General features: G+C 41.4%; 1 protein-coding gene across 5 annotated transcripts in view; it reads left to right on the top strand.

The window, feature by feature from the left end:
• Window positions 1-22,898, top strand: part of cald1a (caldesmon 1a) — a 79,507-nt gene that overhangs the window by 36,494 nt on the left and 20,115 nt on the right. For 3 of the 5 annotated variants that reach the window (XR_004933094.1, XM_036148806.1, XM_036148807.1), the window contains exons 2-8: window positions 69-154; window positions 13,229-13,366; window positions 17,495-17,912; window positions 19,033-19,065; window positions 19,169-19,279; window positions 19,822-19,925; window positions 21,652-21,919. Coding sequence is in view for 4 of the 5 variants with exons in the window: in XM_036148806.1 (XP_036004699.1) it covers window positions 78-154; window positions 13,229-13,366; window positions 17,495-17,912; window positions 19,033-19,065; window positions 19,169-19,279; window positions 19,822-19,925; window positions 21,652-21,919 (1,149 nt within the window). In the remaining variant the exon portion in view is untranslated. The remainder of the gene's footprint in view (window positions 1-68; window positions 155-13,228; window positions 13,367-17,494; window positions 17,913-19,032; window positions 19,066-19,168; window positions 19,280-19,821; window positions 19,926-21,651; window positions 21,920-22,898) is intronic. The other 2 variants (XM_036148809.1, XM_036148810.1) reach the window with 2 other exon arrangements.

The raw sequence follows: 22,898 nt of genomic DNA, 5'->3' as shown, positions 1-22,898 counted from the left end.
CTCTTTTCCTGCCCTCTCCCCAGAGAGCGAGTAAATTAACATATTTGGGTTTGATGATGTCTCTGCAGGGCACCATCATGGAGGATATGGACTTTGAGCGGCGCCGGGAGCTGAGGAGGCAGAAGAGGGAGGAGATGCGCCTGGAGGCCGAACGGTGAGACACGTTTTGGGCAGTTTTTTATATATATATATCATATATATATATATATATATATATATATATATATATATATATATATATATATATATATATATATATATATATATATATATATATATATATATATCATATATATATATATATGTCTTTCACAGTGTGCATAAAGAACACCTCCGCCTCCATCGAGGTGAATCTGCTGTCGTTCAGGATATTTATTTATTTATTGCTGTGGAAGCGGTGCAGAGCGGTTTGTGTTGTGCGATGGTGACTCCCTGGTTGTTAATTCTCTGCACGCCACCTCTGATGCTCATGCCAAGTTAGCGGAGGACGTTAGCCAGGAGCCGGGTCGTTTGAAAACAACACTCAGCAGATATTGGCTTTCCCCAAAGCAGGCGGGCAGGAAGAAGAAAGGCTTGATAAGAAATCTGATACGCTCCGTGATGACCTTTAATGTTCAATCATGCCCTGCCTCCCTGTTTCCAATTTTCTCTCCCAGATCCCATGGCCTTCTGAACCCGCTTTTATTTAGTGGAAGAAACTGATTAAACTAAAGTTGGCGTCTGCAAATTGATTCAGCCGCAACCCGCCAAGTGGACTAATCAAAAAGGTTGTTAGGAGGCGTTTTTTATTGTGAGGACTTTATACAGCGTGACAAGAAACTGTTTAGGCTCAGGCTTGTTTTCTTTTTTTTATTTCTCTAAAAGTCTCTTCATCTGCGGTGCAGTCTTTAGAATTGAGGAAGAGTCTGATTTGGATGCAGATAACCGGCCAAGGTCACTTGCTGCTTAAAAGCCTCGTATTGGAGCCAGCATCACTCATGGCCAACAAACTGACACCGGGTTGAGTTCTGCAGAACGCTAAGATGTTTTTCCTCTGATACTTCATTCTGTGACATTAAGAATGCGTGAGTTGCATTTATAATAAAGAGTGAGCTTTGTCGCTCAAGGTGAAATTGTTGTTTATGTGCGATGGGTAAATCTGCAGTATAGCTAAAGTAACATGTAATACTGTACACAGTTATTTCATGCAGGTATTGAAACCAATTCTGCGTTAAAGCTGATGGGATAGTTGTCATTTTTGGTTTGGAATATAGCGGCAAGTATAATATCTTAATCTCCAGCACTAGAACCACAGATTTCAGTGTATAATGTCTAGTGATAATCGCAAAAACAAGGAAAGGGGGCGCCTTATGTATTCTTGCTAATAGCGTACCGCGCACGTGACGTCACCGTCTCAAGAGCAACGCCCCTTTTGCCGCTTAGGTAGGGCATACAGGTAGAGAACGCCTGTAGCAACCAGCTATTACACGCGCAACAGAAACAGCGACATGATCGACTTTATAGCCGTTAAACTTTCCCAAGACGATGTCCCAGGCGCACGGATTACTGGTCGTACTGTCTAAGAACACACCAACCTTCAGCTCAAACGATGGCTTGAGTGTCGAGGGCTTAAAAAGACCGGAAAACGGGCCGAGTTGATCGAACGGTAAGCTTTGTTTGGTTTTTTTTCCTGCGCGGCGGTCATGGCGTCGTCGGCCGTTTTTTTTGTTTGTAATCACCGTCCAGAGATCGGTATATGTTTAATGTTTGTCTTATTTGAAATGTTTTTGAGTAAGCTATCCTGGTAGCAGGGTATCATGTTAGCGCCTGCTACCATGATAGCCTATATGCTATCATGGTAGCAGGCGCTTCATTATTAACATGTCGGCCACCAAAATACTCTTACCTGTTCACTACTTGATGTCGCTGGAATTGGGTCAGGATGTTCTTCGGTTGTGCCCTTTCCTCCGAACAAAATGCTTGCTACATATGTACGTGAATTTGGTAACTTTTTCCGGGTTGAACTGTTGTGTAGGCCGACCGCACCGGTGTACCCAGCGCACACATTTCTCCTTGGCAGTCTTGAAGAAAACATCCTTCATATGCGGCTGATCAGCGTACCTCGAGTCGCTGTTGCCCGTTCCATAGCAACAATGTTTAAGAACCATGGTCTTAGATTTGGAAAAAGCAGTCGTTTTAATGAGTAAAACCAAGGGTAACGCACGTCTCTTTTACAGTGAAACTGCGGCGGACTATGCAAGCTTGCCCTACTGAGTACCACATGTGATGTGACGTCATCGTGACGTTACGTTTCTAAAAATAGCTCGCTCGCGGTACGCTATTCAGAGCATGTTTATGTAGGTGGAGTTTAATTGCTTAACCAGCAACTCATCTAATACTTTCTCACCTGCTTTGTTTTATTCTAGTCTTCTAAATAGGGGGAAACTAGGTTGACAAGCTGGTGTCTGTGCAATTTGTCAGTGCAGAGTAAAAACTATTAAAATCTTAGTTCTGGAGGATGTGACAATATATTTACCTCTCAAGACAACCATGAGATACAAGACAAGACAATAGTTTAACAATATTTTTTTTAAAAAGTTCTGTTTTTAATTATTTTTGTATAATTTTAAAGGGGTGTGTTATTGCTAACAAAAAAATGCATTGAATATGCTCTGTTTTGTGCTCTCACAAATCTATTACGGAATTCACAGATCTTGACGCATCTCTGGCTAATGATTTATCAGATTGTTGTTTGACCACTAAATATTTTTATGGTTTTAAACTACAGGTGCAGAGCTTCTGCTGAGATGAATGAAAAGCAGTTAAATAGCCCTTCAGTCTAGCGCAGACAGACCCAAAGCATATTTCAGCCCTGTTGGCAATTTAAGGTTATTTGCAGTGTGCTCACAAATCGATTATATCTTGTTTCTCCCGTCACTGTTTTTTTTTTTTTTTTTTGTTATAAACAATTTAAATTTGGCAGTGGCTCCTTTTTATTGCTTTTTTGAGTGTGGTCTGCTAGTTCAATGACCAATTTCATTTATTTGCTTCAAAAAAACATGAATTTGGAGAATGTCAAGCTTAAAGCCCCTAATACATATTCTGGCCATAATAATCCTGTGAATTAAAACAGCAGCTATATAGGGCTTCTAAAATTGACTTCACTTTAACAAAAAACACCTAACAAACACTTTTCTTTCTCCTCGGAAGCTAAATGCTACAAAGTGTTCACACGCTAGTTGCTAACACTGTGCCTGTTAGCTGATACCAAACAAATTTTCATATGTTTTTTTTTTTTTTATCCTAAATTCCCACTATCTGTGGTATAGCTGGGGAAGTATATCGTGGTTTTTATAATTGTTAATTATCAAGATGGGATAGGCCTGTTATAATTATCAAGATGGGAAAATGAGTGAGCAGAGGAGTTATCAAAACAAAGACAACCATGGTGTAGCTGTAAATCGGCCATGCCATATACGATGTAGCTGTTAAGGTTTCTCCACTTCATTCTCAGCCCATTTCCTGTCTGACAACTGGGAATAAAAGCCACTAGTGCCTGAAAATCTAGAAAAATAGGAAACTAATACCACTTAACTTGGCGCAGATGAATTTGCAAGCTTTGGCACTACATCGCCATGAGAATTATGGGTTATATACATTAAGATTTCAGCTCCGTTTTTGCTGTCTGTTTTAGTCTTGCTCACCTGTTGCTAATGCAGTTGTAAGATTGTACATTCGTGTGAAAAGTGTTGCCACGTTTAACATTTTAGGCCCAAACTTAGGAGCTTAAAATATGTAGAATCAAAATGAACAGATATTGGAATTCCTAGAAAAGCAATACGCTGGTGTTTTGTTTGAGGGAGGGTAACAGGGGAGGGATTTTTTCTCAAAGAGGCTACACCAAAAAAAAAAAAAAGATGGTAAGAATTTAGTATAGGATAGAGCTCCGCATTCATTCATAGGTTTTTAGATTCAAGTTCTCTACAGCTATTTTTGTTAAACAGTTCTGCAAAAAAATAATGTCTCGAGGGGCCTCTTTTAATTTCCACCTCTCAGACTTTCATGCCTCATTTCCTCAGATGCACTTCTAATAGCTGATTTAAGTGAAGCTTAATGGTTTCACTGCATAACCCCCAACCCCCTTCCCACAATCCACTGCTAGAATTATTTATACATTTTTCAAGTGTTTATGTTACATAGAGAAGATGGAAGCAGGCTTAAAAAAAAAAGAAGCGACAGAGGAGATAGAGGCTCAACTGAAGGAAACTGTTGCGTTAATTCATGATATTTGGTCAGCGGCCACAACTAAAGCTTTCAGGCAACACAAATCTAATGTTAGTGTATTTCTGATAAACCTGACACAAGGTATTAGATTTAGGGGATAATTATTTTTTTCAAAAACAATAAATCTGTAAGTTGGCGAATACGTTTTCGCAGCACCGTCTCCTGCAAGTAGTCTCAACCCCAAGCTGTCTTGTTGTTCTGCTTGAATTCAACCATAACTGGGAAGCCTATGAGAGCAGAAGAGAGGGAATGTGGGGCCATGTAATGATGCCTGTAGGAATGCCAAATTCCTGGCCATTAAATGTGTTTACTGGCCAGGTCTCCACTTACTACATGCTTGGACACTGCTATTGTCTGTGTGGGAGAGAGCTTTTTCATCTAGTGTGAGTAGTAGTGTGGTCAGTAGGTGTTTGCACGCTGTACTGGACCCTGTTGTGCTTTGTGTGGGGCGAGTGCCTGTGTGGAGTAGATTCTTTTTTTCTTTTTGTGTTCAACATCAGAGGTGATGAAAGCTTGACAGGCTTTATTCAAGTTTTTTTTTTTTTTTTTTTTTCTTCTAAATGTATGTTTTGTCTGTGTGGCGTGGAAGACGGGCGGCCAAGTCTTCCCTGTTCTGTTTAGCATCATCCTCCGTTAGTCGTATGTAAATCGTAGAGACCGAGGCGCACGGAGGGCTTTGATTTACTTTTAGGTTTATTCAATAAAGCCACACACGTTTGCCTATTCTTCCTCCAAAGCTCAACACGTTCTCAGACTCTCGTGCTGTTCAATTCCCAAATCAATGCTACTCATCAGTGCCGGAGTATGTTTTCCTTCCAGCGAAACACACTCAGACAGGAATGTCTCCAAAGAGCTCACAGACGTGGAATTTTCTCAGTCAATTCAGAAACCGTGCTGCTTTGGCCAAAACTAGCCTTTCTTTGGGTAAAAGTACACATGAGTCAAGAAGCTGTGGAATAAAGTTGATCAACTTTTCTATAGGCTTTTAACTTGTACAAAATAGCTGTACAGGCAGCTAGTTTTTAATGTAAAAAAGGATTCTTAAGGTCAATAAGTAGTATTTTGTGATTTATTACTATTTATTATGTTGCTTATATATTAAACTTGTTTTAAGGGAGATTTGGTTTAAAAAAAATAAATAAAAAATCTGGTTCAAACTATCCTACATTTTCAGCTAATGCAAAGCTAGTTGGTAGCTTTGTGCTAACAGGCAAGCTAACAGTCACCTAACTCTACACAACTTTCTTCTTTATATAAAGTGAAAGTATATGAAAGTGGTGGTGGTGGGGGCTTTTTTCTGTTTTTCTGGTGTTATTTGTTTCTGTGTTTTCTTTATTTTTCTTTGATTTAGCTGTAGATATAAAAACAAATTGCACAATCATAGTGAAAGGCCTGTTTGCATATTGCAGTCTTTGCAACTTCCGTTTTTGTGATGAGACGTCAAATTGTATTTAAACTCTCCAGAGAGATCAGGTACACAGTCCTTTATTGCAAAGAACCGTAATAGCTCAAAAAGTTTAATTGGTTTTACACTGGAGATATTTCTTGTTATACAAATTGGTGGCATATTTAGCTAATTCTTAAAGTAAAAAAGTAAAAATAACAGCTTTACATCAAAGTAGTTGTTGATGTTGTGAATATTAAAGTTGCAGTTGAGATATATATATATATATATATATATATATATATATATATATATATATATATATATATATATATATATATATATATATATATATATATATATCAATATATATTAGGGTTTTTTTGTGTACAAGCAGTGCAGAGCTTAAGTGTTCATGCTCTGATGTGAAAAAGTTTGGAAAATATCCAAGAATGACCGCATTTCTAAAGGATGTACATAGATGGACAGTAGAAGATATACTGTATGAAAAATCCAAAAAACTTTGGATGTCCAAAACCATTTGTCTAGAGAATAAAATGAGTCCTACATCGTATTAAGACACATTGTCATACAATCCACATGTTGAATTTCTCTGAATTCAGGGAAGTCGGTTACATTATAATTCTGCCCCAGAACAGTGCTTTGAACAACAAATGGTATAAAACTTACTCCAGGAATAACACGATTATTTTCTAGCAATATGAAGCAGCATGTCGCAAGAAATACGTTTCAGTGCAGCGTCTTATTGGTTTTAACTCTGAAATTAGAAAACAAAGAATTATTCCTGGATCATCTTGTCATTCTTATGTTGCTTTCTTTCTTGTTGACCTAATCCTACCCTTTCCCCTTCGTTCTTTACGCCTCTTCTGACACTCCCCTTGAGAGACCAGAAAGTGCTGAGGAAATAACACCCATCCCCTGTGAACGAGCCATGTCAAACAGTCCCCCACCCCGGCTGAACTGACCATTCCAAACATGACCCGATCCTGCTTCGTAAACCTTTTGATTCTGACAGGAACACAACCGGATACAGATAGACGGAAACATTGCACGGATGGAGCGGTTGCTACCCAATTTAAACCTCGTGTATCAAATTTTATATTGCTGAAAGGCCCAAAAAGCAGCTAGTTTTCAGTTTTCATGTCATTTATCTGTAAATGGGAACAAATGCATTTTGGGTGGGACTGTATATCCACTAACGTTGGGTATCCTTGGAGCAGGCCCAGAGGAACGCAGGGAGGGTGGATTCGGGTCCTGTGGGCCCGGAGTAGGAAAGGAAATAATGCAGAGAGGCCAGCGTGGGAATGGGTCAGCATTTCTGACTGCCTGTCCACAACCCCGCCTTCCATCCCTCCCTCCCGCTACCATCCTTAATTCCTCTGCCCTCCCCTCTGGTCGCTGCAGCCTTTCTCTCTTCACTTTCCTCCCTCCCATCACTCTGTCCCTCCGTTGCCACAGAGGGTTTAAGAAGCCTTTTTCCCATGGGCATTTCCCAAATTATTTTCATCGACATTTCTGGGATGTTTTGTTGTAATGATAATATTTGGACATTTTTTTCCTCCATAATAAGCTTGCTAATAGCGATGCTTTATCTGCAGACAGTTGATTCTGAACGCTCGTGCAGATCTGAGCCAGATCTGATATCAGTTTGGGCCGGGAATTGTCAAATTGCAGTGTCTTTAACTTTTTGCTGTTAAGAAAAGTTTATTTTATTAAGATTTTATGTGATAGACTCACACAAAGTAGGGCTTTTCTGTGAAGTGGAAGTGAAATAATACAATAAAAAAACGTGTGTTTTCCTCTTCCTTTAATCTAATACCCCTGAAACGATCTTCTGCAGATGTCTTTGGACTACAAACGCATGCCACACTTTCCAGATTTTATTTGAAAACCACATACCATCTCCTTCTACTTCACAATAATGCTCTATGAGATGAAAATCCCACGCAACGTTGGCGGTTGTAATACGACGTGCAGAGAAAGGTCAAGGGGTGTGAATACTGCAGCTGTAAATAAGCAATCTTGCATTTTGCTTTCCTTACATTTTGTGTTCGGTCGCCCTAGAAACAGACATCTGTTGCATGGTATACACCAGCAAACACACTTAGGTGAAGCTTATAACCGTGGCTGCACATCATTTTGCACAGGAAAAAGTTGGCCGAGATAAAATCTGCAGATTACTCCTTTTTCCATTATTGTGCACACCCTTTCCTTCCCGTTTTTCATTTCCCGCTTCTCCTTTTTATCCCTGCTCCCCGTTTTGCTCACTCTCCCTTGTCCTCTGCTCCCACCTCATATTTCTGTCGGTATGCTGATAGAGTTTGGGGCCCAGGTAAGGAAGGAGGGAGGGGGGGGGGATATTAAATCAGGGCTTTGCTTAGTGCGTGTGTCTCTAGCCAAGTCTGTGATTGACAGGAATGCTAATTCAGCTTTTAGGAGTTTGTTCTTCTCTCCTACTGGGGAATCTTTAACCCTGGGATTCTCGTCGTCATCGCAGCCACCAAGGACCCTTTTTGTTCCATTTTTAGCCCCCGTCTTTCCCTCTTTCTCATGACATTCGGTGCCGTTTCTGGGGCGGATCGGTCCCGTGGGAGTTACGGCACTTGTTTCTCAACTTTTTTTTTTTGTCTCAAAAAACATCATGTTACCATGGCAAATTAAATGAAGGTTAACGAGCTTTCTATTACAAGGCGACATACAAGTATATAGGTTGCTCTTTGGGATTATGGCTAATGTAAGCGTACTGCACGGCCTTATGAATTTATTAGGATTTTCCTGCAAAGGAAATTGATGAAATGTAAAAGATTTCCTGTTATTCTGCATTCCTTCGATTTAACTTATTGTTAATGTCGTGTGAAAAGAGAATTTCCATGACTTTCCATACTGTCAGCGGAAAAACTTAGTAAGCTCGTGTTACTTCTGTAGGATTTAAGAGGGAAAGGAAACGCACAGCAGTTGCTAATCAATTCCACTTGATTTATCGATCACCAGCCTGGGTTGACGACATCTATAAAAGCTGAAGTTTTGGAAGTTGGCTAATCGGCACTGGAACTGGGCATTCATCTGCGTTAACGCGACGCTACAAGGCAGGAAGATGCCAGCAGTAACCTCAGAGATGCAACCGCTCTTGCCCATCAATCTGAGTTATTGGTCATAAATCCATTTTCTAACCATTTAACTCTATCTTTCTACAGGGAGAAATAATTTGCTGATCCGAAGCATACATACTTGCGTTTTAAACAATGTCAGATCAGAAATGCATCAGCTTGACGAAACAAGCGTTCCTCTCTCCCCATCTGCAAAGAATGTCAAGCTATTTCCAGGCTATTCGAAGTCTTTCCTTCTCCAGTGGAAAAACATTGTTCACGGTTTGTTGGTCTGAAGGATAGAGCTGTGTATTAACACTAAAACAGCCTATTTTCTGTATGAAGAAAAACATGACAGGACGGCTTAGGTTTGCCAAGCTTCATGTGAACAAACCAGAACAAAGTAGCGACGTTTGGCTCTAATGCACAGTGTCACATTTGAGGAAACCCCAAACTCGGCATGTCGGCACAAACACCTTCAGCCAGCTGTCAAGCAACGGTGGTCGAGGAGCGATGATTGCGACTCCTGTGTTGCAGCCACTGAACCGCAGTACCTTAGAGTAATTTGGAGAACTACTCTGTATACGTTTTTGACTTTTATATCTTGCCTCAAAGTGGGTCCGGCAACAGGAACAAAAAAAAAAAACAAGAGCAGCAAATCTAAAAGAGACTGGCTGAGAAAGAAAAGAATCAATGTTGCGGTGGACCTCCTCATTATTAAAATACTGTGGTGGGACCATTGAATTGTAAAGAAGAGTGGGCCACATATTCATGTATTGCACTTTGACAGACAGATAAATTATAAGCCACTTTCTTTCTTGTCCTCATGACTGTAAAGCTGGACATAGACTTCCTCCTTTATGCATTTCGTTGAGAAACGTCTGCAGAGAATATTGCATAATTTTAACCGTATTCCAACATCAGTTTTTAAACCCAAAGTTCTATGATTTAAGGATTCGCGTGCTGCCTGACATCACCGACGTCCCTGTCCCGTAGGCCTTGCATGGGTGTCGGCGGATTTATCGGCCGTTATGACAACACCGTTCATGTGAGAGCTGTGTTGGAGACGGAGCCAGCGGAGGGTAGCAGCTGAAAGCCAAAGACTGCAGGGAAAAGTTGTTCGCAAGCTGTAAAACTGCACCTAAACCAGAGAGCAGCTTTGGGCTCCGCTCGCCACACATGTTACAATTAGCATGCGGAGGCATGCTTCGCTGGCTGACCTCAAAAAGCTGCGCTGTGATCTGAGGTAGCCGGGGCATGTGGTTAGCTGTGGGAGTGTAAAAGGTCAACCAGGGCAACGCCGATGGAGCGTGGAGCTCGGTTCATAAACGTCAGGTGGCCCGAATAACCTGATTTCAGCTAGGAATTTAAAAGTTTTGAAAGGGGGAAAAAAAAAAAACACACCAAAGCGATTCCTTTGCCATGTTAGATTTCCATATTTAAGATGCATCCTTTGAAATTTTGTATCAGAGGTATGTTTTGAGTGTAGTGTCTTGCTGGAAAACTGCTTCATGCAGTTCATGTTCAGTTACAACTTTGGCCCCAATGAAAAGCCTGAACTTGTTTTTCATAATTTATGCTCAGTTATTCAAAGTAGCTTCAAAGACTGAACTTTATTAATCTCTTTTTTTATGATAGTTTGTTGGCAGATTGCATTAAATAGATGTAACAGCATGGTTCTTTGCTGTTTTTTTCCCCTTTTACAACGGTACATCTTTGGTAATATCTGGGCGTTATAGTAAGTAGAGCAAGAAGGTTGTAAAATCTAATCCAAAAACCAGATGTTTACCCATGTCTTAGACACGACCTGCTTTGACCTTTATCACATCTGCTTTATGCTTGACCAGCTTTGCATTTCAAGGAGGGGGCACTCTAGTAAAGGAGAACAGATACTCCCAGCTGTAAATTCAACACTAGCTTTCAAGCTTTTATGTTTTTTTTTGTTGATATTTTAAGAAGCAAAGGATTTTTGATATTAACAACCTATACCTTCCTCTACTTTAATTGGTGCCCTGGTTCAAAAAAAGGCCTAAAATTAATAATCTTTTATTGCAGTTGCATAATTCTACAGAGAGAAAAAAAGTAAACATAAGTTTGTTTATTTTGTGGAGGAAAGCATATTTTTGAAAGAAATGTGTTTCCACAAAATTACCTTTTGCACAGGTGTTGACACCCCAAGCCCTACAAAAATTAACTGACACAGTTAAAATATGCACCAGTAGTGGTTAGGATTTGACCTTTTCCGAAACTTAAAAATCAGAACTTTTTTTTACACACTGCAAAAACAGAACTAAAAATAAGTAAAATTTTCGTGAAATGTATGTATTTGTCCTTGATTTGAGCAGGTAAATAAGACTATTTGCCAATGGAATAAGATTTTTCCACTTAAAATAGGAACAATTCATCTCCATCTTATTTCAAGTGCAGGATGTCTAATTATCTTATTTTAGGGGTAAAGGGTATCATTGCATTGGCAGATCTTATTTACTGGCTCAAATCAAGGACAAATAGACCAACTTTGAGAGCATTTTACTTGTTTTTAGATCTGTTTTTGCAGTGCAGTCAGTGAATATAGCATGACAGTGACCCCACGCTCTTCAGTGAATAAGTTGCTGTTGAAGGAAGAAGAATTAGGGTTTTCTATTTTGTTTAGGATCAGTAAGGGGTAAAAAGGGTATTTTAAAAATACTCACCTGTACACTATGACTTCTCCTGCATCGTCTACATTTAAATTGTTTCTTTTAAATCACTGCTGCACCTTATACTGTAATTTAATTTTACTGCAATTTACAAGCTGTATGCAACGAAATTTCGTTCTGTACGCACGCTGCGCATACAAAATGACAAATAAAGTTGTCTAAGTCTAAAGATATTTGACTTTGGCAGATGAGTGGTGCCACACACAATTCAGTACATCGATAACAACAAAATATTTATGCAATCATTGTATTAAAATTGGAACCACATACAGCAAAGATATCAATTATTATTCTAACATGAAATAGTTAAGGGAATACTCGTAATTTAAATAAAGCTAATTTACTTTTCTGATATATGTAGGAAAGCCATATTTAATTTGTATTAAACCGTGCCACCTCTGGCCCTTGCCAGTCATTTCTTACTTTTTACTGATCTAACTTACTTTTTAACCGATCTCCTGCTTATGCATGTTTACTAAACTAAAATAACTACATTTTCTAACATCAGGCTGAGTAGATAACTACCTTCAGAGGTGGTACAAAATGTCCACCTTTTGGGACGAATGAACTAATAGCTCTGTACGTCCAAATCTGCAAAGTTACCAGTTGCCAAAGCGGCATTCCAGACCATTTCATCTTTTGTTTTAAATGAGTCAGACCTTGTTTTACAGCAGCTTCTCCTCCAAAGCATTGTGATGTCACTGCTGCTTCTGATATAACTTATGACCATAAACTGCAAGAAAGCTAGAGATAAAAATATTTGCTATCAATTAGAGCTCTTGGAGAAATCCAAATTGGCTAACATCGGCAGGCCATGTCTTGGCAAAAATAGATCAGATATTGGCCACATATTTGTGATCGGTGCATCTTTTGTTATTTTTTTATATTAACTTCATTCTTTTTATTTAATTAGCAATCAATGTCTTCCTGTTTTTCTGGGTTCTAAATATTCGACAACATAGAGGCCCGTTTCTTTAACCTACCCCTTCGTAATCAGAAAGAGAAAAAAACATGCAATTTAGATAAGACACGCATGTCTTCATTTGAATCAGGTAATGGCTACAAGAAAAAAACACTACGCTCACCGTTACTGAACTTTAGTCAATTTTCAATGTCAGGTTGTTATTTCAGTTAAAGGGTTAAATAATTTAAGAGCTTTTGTACGTGCAAATACCTGCACACTTTGCAAAGAATATTACTGCCAGAAGGTTCATTCGACATGCATATCCACAGTTACTGAACCGTTCTTCTCATGTCAGCCCAATGTAAAGAGGTTTCACTGGATGTAAGTGAAACTTCTGATTCAATGCTGTTAGAAATACTCGATTCCGAGCTTTAATGTGTTTCTGAAAGAATTATTAACTCCTAAGATAGTTATAACTTTCGACCAGATCTGGACAAACCCGAAACACTTTCGTGATTCCCTCTTATCCGCGGCCCAGCTAGGTCTCGGGCTGACGTTTTATCGGCTCGTGAAAACTGCAGCCTCGATAAGAAGTATTAGATGTCTCAAAGCTGACAGGTCAGCGTGATAAGAGAAAGGAGTGGGAGGGGGGTTGGGGGGAAAAAAAAAACCCCGAAGCAAATCCATCAGCTCTGGTCACTGTGGTGATTACAGTCCAATTTAAAGAATCATTCGCTTTGAAGTTTCCGACTCGGAGGTTTAATTGAGGATGGGAAGAACGGTTGGCCTAAGAAGGGGAAAAAAAAAAGGCAGAAAAGAAAATGTCCTTTCGTCCTCTCACTTTGCTTTTCTCCTTTTCGGCTCCCCTCAGCATGCTGCGGATCGACGACGACGAGGAGGAGGCTGCCCGAGAGAGGAGGCGCAGGGCGCGTCAGGAGAGGCTGAAAGGCCTGGAGAGCGAGGAGCCCAGCAGCCAGCCAGACAACGCAGTCATGACCAACAGCCACAGGTGACGCTAAGCACAGCAGCGCGGCTTTATAAACCTGTTGGCTCCCATGTTCCGCTTTAATTAGCAGGAAAAGTGCAGCAGCGAAATAAAAAAAATAAAAAAAAGGCTAATTATAGCCAACGCTTTAGCTCTTCCTCAGCAGGGAATTGCTCTGAAGCTCTCCTGCTGATATAGAGTGCAGCTTTTTAAACCCCAAACTACTGTAGTTGAATAAAATGTGCTCCTTGATCTCAGATGAAATGTTGTTGACCTAAATAGCGAGCTGAGCAAGCAGCAAGATGGGAGGACTTCATTTCTAGAACATCTCTAAATTGAAAAAAAAAATGAAAAAAATGCATGCCTGGTGTTTCAGTAATGCATGATCTCATCCCTTTCCGTCTGAAAAATGGCCAAAGAACAAAACAAAACAAAAAAAAGGAGGCGAGGGTAAAAATCCATCTCATTATGGTGGCTATTTGATGAATGTGGAAGTGGTAGGACGAACTGACATGCAGAAATACAAACGTTGCTTTGTGGTCGTGGCTGTTTCCTCCCTTTGGGCTCTGAGGTACATCCTGGTCTGGTCAGACAACCGGGGGATTGTGCCCGAGGATGCTGAGCCAGGGCCCGAGCTCTCACAAACCCATTGTTGATTGTTTGGAGCGAAAGATAATGTTTGCCAGACGTTTGGGTCAGAATAGTTTGAGTCAGGCTGGTTTTAACGAGGCCGAAGGATACACACTTTCAGACAATCTGTTTATGTGTTGTCATAAGATTGATAAGGTAGATGTAGATATTTGTTTTTAGATGTGGGTGTGTAAAGTAGCAATGAATTGGTGCCCTACCTGCAGTGAGAGCAATCTAAGTTTGGAAAAATAAGGGGAAAACTGTCATGGGGGGAGCCAAGCTAAATGTTAAGCAGAGCAGGGCTTATTCTAGACTGAATTTGCAACTTTAAAAATCTAAACTTTCATTTTGTTTTGTTTGTAGTTTGAACATTAGCCCTGTTAAATTATGTTAACCCTCGTCTCATCCAAACATGCTCGTTTGTATAGTGGCTAAATGTTTAGCCGAACAGTGACCACATCACTATGTTTACTCGCTAAAATGCAGCTGCCTAATGTAGCTTATAACACATGTGGCATGACTGCAGAAAGGCAGTAATAAAAAACTGATTGCAAAAGTATGAACAAGATTACTTGGAGGAAGTGCCAGAGAGACAGATCAACTCAAGACAGACGATTAACAACTAGCATTTGTTAGTTAAACCATGTAATAACAGGTAATAACAGGTTTTTTCCATACGTCTAGAATATATCCCACTCTACATGTTGGTTAGCTTGAGCCTTTAGGAGGATTTCCCTTCAATCAGAGTTGCCAATTAGTTATTTTGTATATTTTGTATATTTAGTGACACCTCAGCCACTTTCCAAAAAAGCGGCCAGCAAGAAATTTAACAACTTTTTTGGCTGGTATAGAAAACGTTGGCGACACAGATATATTATTTCTCTTCTTAACAGGCAGCACATGCTGCCTCCGCCTCCTGTCCTTTCCCCACACACTCACAGGCGACCCAGTCGTCGTGTAGCAGCGTGTCACAGCTGCAGCAAGAGCCCCCTCCACATTACAAGGTTAAAAACCTAACCAGACTCGAGAAAACCTTTTAATAAAAAGAAAACATATTTTTAAAAAAAGTTAGCCTTGAACAAAGGGCTCCTCTTTGCTCCACCGACACACAAACTGCATATATTTTTACATAACAGATCACACCGCACAACAAAAACACAGCATACCAATTATTCTTGATATTTCTACATTTTCGCTAGATTTGGCCGGACCCTGTAGCTGTTAAATTTTGACCTTTTTTGCTGAAAGAGTGAAGGATTGAGTGGAAAGTGGCCCAATAGAAAACGTTTTTATTTATTTTGGGATTCTGTAGCTATGCTAAGAATGTGGTAAATTTTTATTTAAATGGGTTGTTTGTGGTGGGTTTTTATTTTTTTTTTTGTTTCTCCTTGTGTAAACAGTATTCTATATTTATTTTTTAATAAGCTTAGATATCCATTATGATAAACAGTTAATTTTAATTTGTGGACAAATATCCTTTGAGGAGAAAAATCCTGTGGCTAGGCAACCCAACAATTCCTTAAAAAGAACACGCATCCTTTGATTTAGACTTTTAAAAGTTGATCAAAGAGTTTAGGAACGTCTATAAGTTTGTTTGCTTTGCATGTAAAGCCTCATTTTATTAGCCACCATTTGAAATGGGAAAGACATGAAGCTCAAACAGCTGCCTAATTTCAAGGGTATATTCTTTTAAGTGAGAAAATGCCTGAGAAAATAGCTACTCATAGGATCTTGTCCATACCCTATAATCAGGGCAATAAAAGGAAAGGTTTAAAGACAAGGAAACAAGTTTATCTTGGCACCACATACAGTGAGCAGAATGATATGGGAGGTAAAAAAGAGAATCTGCAAAGTCCACTGTTGGACAACTGCAGCCAGTATTGGCCTCTCGGGGTCGCCTCGGCTCCGTATCAGCCGTTAGTATCTATCTACATGCCAGCGATTTGTTTTGGAGCTGTATCTGGGTAAAGCAATAACCGGGCTACAATCGCAAATGTCAATGGGTGGAGTTTCCTAAATCCCCCAGAATCATTTTTATTGGTCAACTGAATGACTCCACATAGTCTTCCTACGCATTTGACACTGTACCGTACACAACTTAATCCCATGTGAGCCGGCCTGGCGCAGGTTTCTGGACGTGCCAGAACATTCTGGCACATTTGGGCTCCAGCTGTACGTCCCACATATGTGCTGCTGCAACAGAACCAACACAACTGTGACTAGAATTTTGTAGAGATGACCCAATAATATCATTAAATCTCATGTTGCATTATGCTGATGCTTCACTTACTTTTGGGAAACTGGATGCTTGATTATAAGAGCATTGCCATCACTCACTGTCTGAATAATTCGACAAAAAAATTTGCTGAGCAGTTGGAGGCACTCGTAGAGCCATAGGCGGTTCTAGACAGAGACCAATAGGAGCCCCTGTACCGAAGATATAATACTAATTACATTTCTTATATGTGCTGGCACAGAAACCGTAACTGATTGGACCAATATCATTCTTTATCTTTACATTTTTACTTGACTTTTAGCTTCAGCTGCATTGAGATCAGTTTTTTTTACCTGCTTTATCAAGGGTCTGCAACCTGCAGTTCCTGACCCACAAGTCTCTTAGCTAATATATTAAATGATGAATGATGTTTTTGTTTTGTTTTTTTTATTTAATTCTTTTGTTCTTTGCCCCCATGAAAAAACATTGGCCCCACTTTGGACCCCCCCTGATAGATTTGATCTAGAACCGCCACTGTATTGAAATTTGGTTCCCAGATGGTCGGTAGATTCACTGCAAAAAAAAGGGAACTAAAAGCAAGTAAAATTTTATTGAAATCAGTGTATTTTTCCTCGATTTGAAGAGCTAAATAAGACTATTTGCCAATGGGATGAGTTATCCTACACTTGAAATAAGATGATGGAGATGAATTGTTCCTATTATTAAGTGCCAAAATCTTATTCCATTGGCAAATGGTCTTATTTACTTGCTCAAATCAAGGAAAAATACAAAAATTTCAAGAAAATGTTACTTACTTCAAGTTCCCTTTTTGCAGTGTTCCTTCATATAAGAGTAAATAAATAAATAAAAACTGGGATGGCATGGAAAAGTAACTAACCTGATCATGAGGCAGCAGAACACTGAGTTCCTCTCCATTGATCACAGTATACACAAACTTTTCAGAAGGTCGGTGCATTAAGCTCAGAAGGTGATGTTGTGAAATCCATGTTGAAACGGTCTTATGGGCGTAAGAAGTAATTATGAAGATATAAATTTGCTGACTTGGATTTATATAAAAATGAATAAAGCTGTTTAAGCATCCTCTAAATCCCAGCTGTTTTTAGCTGGAAACCCTTGGTTACAGGCGAGGAGCATTTCAGGGCCAGCTGACGACGTTTGTAGACGCTCTCTGCCTCGGCCCACGTTTGTCTGAACAGCCGACGTCTGCCCTGACCTCAGCGATCGCTCATTAACGCAAAGCCCACGCGGTTAAAAACGACCTCTCCCCTTCCTCTCCCCCCCCCTAGCGTGACAGAATCCGTCTCCGTGAGCAGCTCCTACGGAGGCGGCGGGGACGACGACGACCAGGCCCTGCAGGAGCGCATGGCCAAGCGCGAGGAGAGGCGACAGAGGCGCATGAAGGAGGCGCTGGAGAGGCAGAAGCAGCTGGACCCCACCTCCGCGGACGGCGGCGACGGCGTCAGCCAGGAGAAGAACAGCACAGAGGAGGAGAGAACCTCCTGGCGTACTCGGCGTTACCGTGACACCGTGGAGGAAGAAGAGAAGACTGAAAGCGGCAGCTCGAGGCGGGAGGAAAAGGAGCAAGAGGAACCCAGAGAGGAGGAAGAGGAGCCTGCTCCTGAGGAAGAAGAGGAGGAGGAAGAGGAGGAACAGGAAGTTGAAGTTGAGGAAACCAAACCAAGGAAGTCTAACCTGAGAGAACAGGTCAGTCATGTTCATCCCTATTCATTCGTCGTCATTTAGGAGCCAATAGTTTTATCGTCGTTCTCACATGCATGAGACAGCGTAACGTGAACAAAATGTGGTCACATTATGAAATGAGATTCAAATGGACCTAAAAACTACTGCCAGCAGTAACTCTAATCCTACAAAACAAATGAACCAAAACACAAATGGATAAAAACCGACGCATACCAACAATAGAGTAGGAAAAACGTGCTAAAATGTTACTCCACAGTGTATTTCCACCCTTACATACGCATTCACACAAATGTTCTAACATTACAAACTGCAGCGCATTTTATCAGGCTTTTACATGATAAACCAACAGTTTTTAGGCTAAAGTTGATTATTGTGATTACTTCTTGACTCATTAGGTAAATTCTGAACACAGCTGGTCCCATTGGATTTATTTAAGGGGTGCTGCATACTAGGGCTGTGCATAAAAATCGATATAAAGATTAATATCGATATTTTTAAAAACGATTTAATATCGATATTCTAGCTTTCAATATCGATATACCTCCCAACCTCTAGGGGGCGTTATTACAGCGCAACCATTACAGTTCACAGCGAAGGAGACCAAGTGAGACGAATTTGTGGAACGGCCGACAGGATTTTAGAAGCTCCTTTGTCCCTAAAATCAGATGTTTGGGCACATTTTTGGTTTCTGTGACACGTTAAATGCATTGAGGCTAATGCACTTTATTTTCCTGTTAATATGTCTGTGATCAATAAATAGAACATAAACATAATATTTGGCTGATTTTGGTGATTGAATCACTGAACATTAATTCAAAGTAATAAATATCGATATTGGAATCAAAGCAAGCTGAGCTATGTATCGAGAATCGTATCGTATCGTGAGCTGTGTATCGAGAATCGTATCGAATCGGCTCATCCTAGATGATACCCAGCCCTACTGCATACCTATGAGCACCACATTTGTCAAGCTTTATTTAGAAATCACATGTCTATTGAAAAATCACAATAAAACGCATTGATATTTATGGGTCTGTATTTTGGCCAAATGTGGGGAAAAGTCCATCGCTTCATTTATTTGCTGCTGAAAAAATACCTGCAAATATGATGCTTGTCTCTGCAGGCGTCAACAGAGGAGACTGTAATGCAGCACAAGGTATGCTCGCTAAGTCTCTTGCAGTTTTTTTTTTTTTTTTTTTTTCATTTTTTCCAAATCCCTGACCAGAACTTCAAAGAACTGCTGTAATCCCTTTTCTTAGGATCTCATTGAAGAAGAAACCCATTCAGTAGTCAGTGAGGGTTCAAATCAGGCCAAGTCAGCAAACTCGGAGGCTGAGGAGGATTCAGTAGCATCAGGGGAGGCTGAAGAGGTACCCGTGGATGATTATGTAGATATCCAAACAGAGAGCAGGAGTGTATTGCTAGATGACATTGAAGAGGACTTTGAGGTATCTGAAATGCAGCAATCAGAGGATAATGAGGTATCACACATGCGGTAAGAACTTCAGTATAGGTGTGCTGCACAGCTTCAAAACAAAAGATCTCCCTGGGTAACTTCAGTGTCTTGATGCGTGTTTGAGATTCATTATCAGACCTCCTTTAGGGGTGCAGTAAAGAGCAAAAAAACAAGGCATGCGCTAATTAAATTGGATTAATAGAGCAGGACGCTGAAGTTACCCGAGCACCTCGTGTCTGTGGTGTGGCGCGCACCGTAACCGGGGGCCACTCTTCATGACCTCCGTTACGCTCCACGGCGTGATCACCGTGTTTCCTTCTGCAAGTCTCTCACCTCGGCGGCTCCTCACTTTCCGGTCACACGTCTTCAGATGTCACCCCACCCCCGCGTCTCAAAGCCCGCTTCTCCTCCCGCCCTTACCGCTGTCGTCGTTTTTATCTCCGTGTGCGGCGGCAGGTGAGCGAGAGGGAGGAGTCCGAGGAGGATCAGTGGAAGCACAACGGAGGGCTGCACGACGAGGCGGCTCCCAAGCAGCACAAGAAACCCGAGAGGACCCTGAGGTATGCACACGCCGAGTCATTGTCTGCATCTTGTGCTGACGCTCAGGTCTTCTTAAGTATTTATGACCTGTTTACTGAGTTTGAAAAGGGTTCATTGGCCCTTATGGAAAGTTTGGGAGGATTGCAGGGTTTAATTGTAGAAGTATTTGTATTGTCCATCTTTACATCTGTAAAGATGGCCAATATAGCATATAGCATATAGCGGTCTGTCTGACCGCTATATGCTCCATCGGTTCATTCAGTCATCCATTTTTCCGTCCAACCATCTGTTTCCCCGTCTGTCCATAGGTTCATGAAGTTTACCATTCGCCTATCCGTTTCTCTGTTCATCCGTCCATCTGTTGATCTATGAATCAGTCCGTTCCTCTATCACACAAAGGTCACCTGTCTTTCTTTTAGGTGCAAATTTAGGTGCAGGGGCAGCCACTGATGCTCAAGTAGCAGTTTGACTTGTGCTGTTTTTCCACTGAGGGTGTTCCCAGATAACCTGACGCTCGCCAGATGTATGTCGCTCCGCCTAGCTTCACTCACATCCATCTGGGACATCTCCCATAGAGAGTGATTTCTCCAGCCAATTTTATTGCCTTGCCAATCAGGACGCAGGGCTGGAGTTTCATGGATGTGACGTAGTGGAGAAGCGACCATGAGATTCCAACAACAATGGCGGCTCGCATCGAGGAAGCAAGCGTTAACATTGATGCTGCTATTTCTTCCGTGTTGTCCAATCTATCTGATATTGTTTCATTAAAAGAACATCAGAGAACGGCTCTGAAGGCTTTTGTTGGTGGAAACCATGTTTTCGCCCTTCTCCCGACCGGATTTGGCAAGTTTTGTTTTCCGGGGCGTGTCCACAGCGGACATCTTGTCGGTTAGCGGTTAGCGCGAACCATATTAGGAGGCCTTTAGTCCTCAACGCGGTCGGCCCGGGATCGACTCCGACCCGCGGCGCTTTGCCGCCTGTCTTCCCCCCTCTTCCTGTCAGCTCACTGTCAATAAAACACTTGCCACTAGAGCCGCAAACACATAAAAGAAAATAAAAAAAAGTTTCGTTTTTTTCCTGCGTCGCTCTCACAGCGTCACGGGTTAGCTTCGGTGTGAGTGGTTGAAATAGCACGTCGATAAAGATGACAGACAAGTGGCTTATCCAATCATATGCAAGAATTTTTGATAAGGCCCAGCCTTCAATAAAGGCAATTCCTATGGAGAGGTCCCAGATGTATGTGAGTGGAGCTAGGCGGAGCGACATACATCTTGCTAGAGTCAAGTCAGTTCCCAGAAGTTTTTTTTTTTTTTTAATGCAAGCTGGTTGGCTTTATTGTGCACAAAAAAAAGCACAAAGTATTTCGTACCCTTACATTTTTCAACAGCTAAACCCACAGAGTTGAGGGCAGTTTATTGGGATTTTATGCAATAGACCAACACAAAGGAAGAAAAGGATGGATGGCTTTAATATTATTTGCAAATTAGAATCTGAAAAGTGTGGGTTGCATTTGTATTCAGACCCCATTTGTCAAAAATCTGTGCAAAACTACCTTTTTGTTGCAATTAAAGCTACAGGTGTTTTCAGGGAGAACGCCATTGCAACAGAAGACCCATTCCCTGTGCAGAGGAGTGCTGCGTTTTGTATTTTCTGAGAGAGAAAATCCCATGGTGTCTGTGTTTAAATATTAAGCCCAGATCAAGTGTCAGGAGGTAACCTCAGTCCATGTTCTCGTGTCTGCCTCAGCCGTGGCAGCGTCCGCTCCCCCGAGGCGTCCGCCGGCGACGAGCAGGACGACGACGCCCGCCTGGAGGCAGAGCGCAAGCTGGAGGAGCTGAAGCGCCGGCGCGACGACGCCGAGAGCGAGGAGTTCGAGAGGATGAGGCAGAAGCAGCAGGAGGCCGAAGCCGAGCTGGAGGAGCTGAAGAGGAAGCGGGAGGAGAGGAGGAAGGTGCTGGAGGAGGAGGAGAGGCAGCGGAAGCAGGAAGAGGCGGAACGGAGAGCCAGAGAGGAGGTAATTTTTCCACTAAGGGTGCTTCCTTCCTTTTTCTTCCCATCGCTTTTATGTTGGCAGAGGCCAGAACGACGCGTCACACTAAACTTCTCACCCTGTTCTCGGGAATCACTCCATTTGTAACTTTTAACTTCCATCTGTCGCCGCTTCCGCTTCCCCTCGCAAAAAAGCCTCACCCCGACGTATCTCCATGCCTCTTCCTTTGTGTCTTCGTGTTCGCCTAAATGGAGGTGTCATTGGTTTTCCTTCTACCCGCCCGCCCCCCGGGGGCCCCCGCGCTCTCGCAGTCGCCCCGACTGGTCGTCTGTGTTGATCTTGGCACGGAACGTGGCGGCCCGTCTCTCGCTATCGGCCCCCGCCCGTTCTCCTCCTCTTGTGTGATGTTAATGAGGCCTTTTGGTTAGTAATTAAAAGATGGCCCAGAGATACAGAGAGACTAATTAACCAAGACAAGGAAGCTGGAGAGGGTTGACTCGCTGCCAAGCGCCAGGCATTGTCTGAATTCACTACAAATGGCTCGTACGTTAATTGGTTTTTTTGTAGTTGTTTGTAGGGTTGCTGTCCAAATGGGCCGCTGTCTAGCGGAGGGGACAACTGTAAATAAGGATGTCTTCTGAGTGATTGAACAGGTTTGTGACCTGCTTCAAAGGAGACGCTAAATCGGTTTGATTCGTCTTGTATTGATTCTGTTGGCCCTGATGGTCGAGTCTGACACATAATGGTTTCATGCAACAATTCACCGTCCTTGTCTTTGTTTATGATTGTTTTTCAAGTATGTATACAGGTATGTGGAAATATATTTACTTTTTTTTTTTTTGTCTCGCAACAAATGTTAATATCAGAAGACAACCCGAGTATATGCAAAGCGTATAAAGTTTTTTTTAACGTGGAAAAAACAATAATCTACTCAAAAAAACAAACTGGCCCTACGTGAATAAGTGATTGCCCCCTTAAACCTGTTTATGCCACAATTCTCTGC

This window comes from Fundulus heteroclitus, chromosome 17, assembly GCF_011125445.2.
Source record: "Fundulus heteroclitus isolate FHET01 chromosome 17, MU-UCD_Fhet_4.1, whole genome shotgun sequence".
NCBI classification, from domain to species: Eukaryota; Metazoa; Chordata; class Actinopteri; order Cyprinodontiformes; family Fundulidae; genus Fundulus; species Fundulus heteroclitus.
Note: the sequence above shows the minus strand (reverse complement) of the source record. Positions and strands in the feature narration are given on the sequence as shown.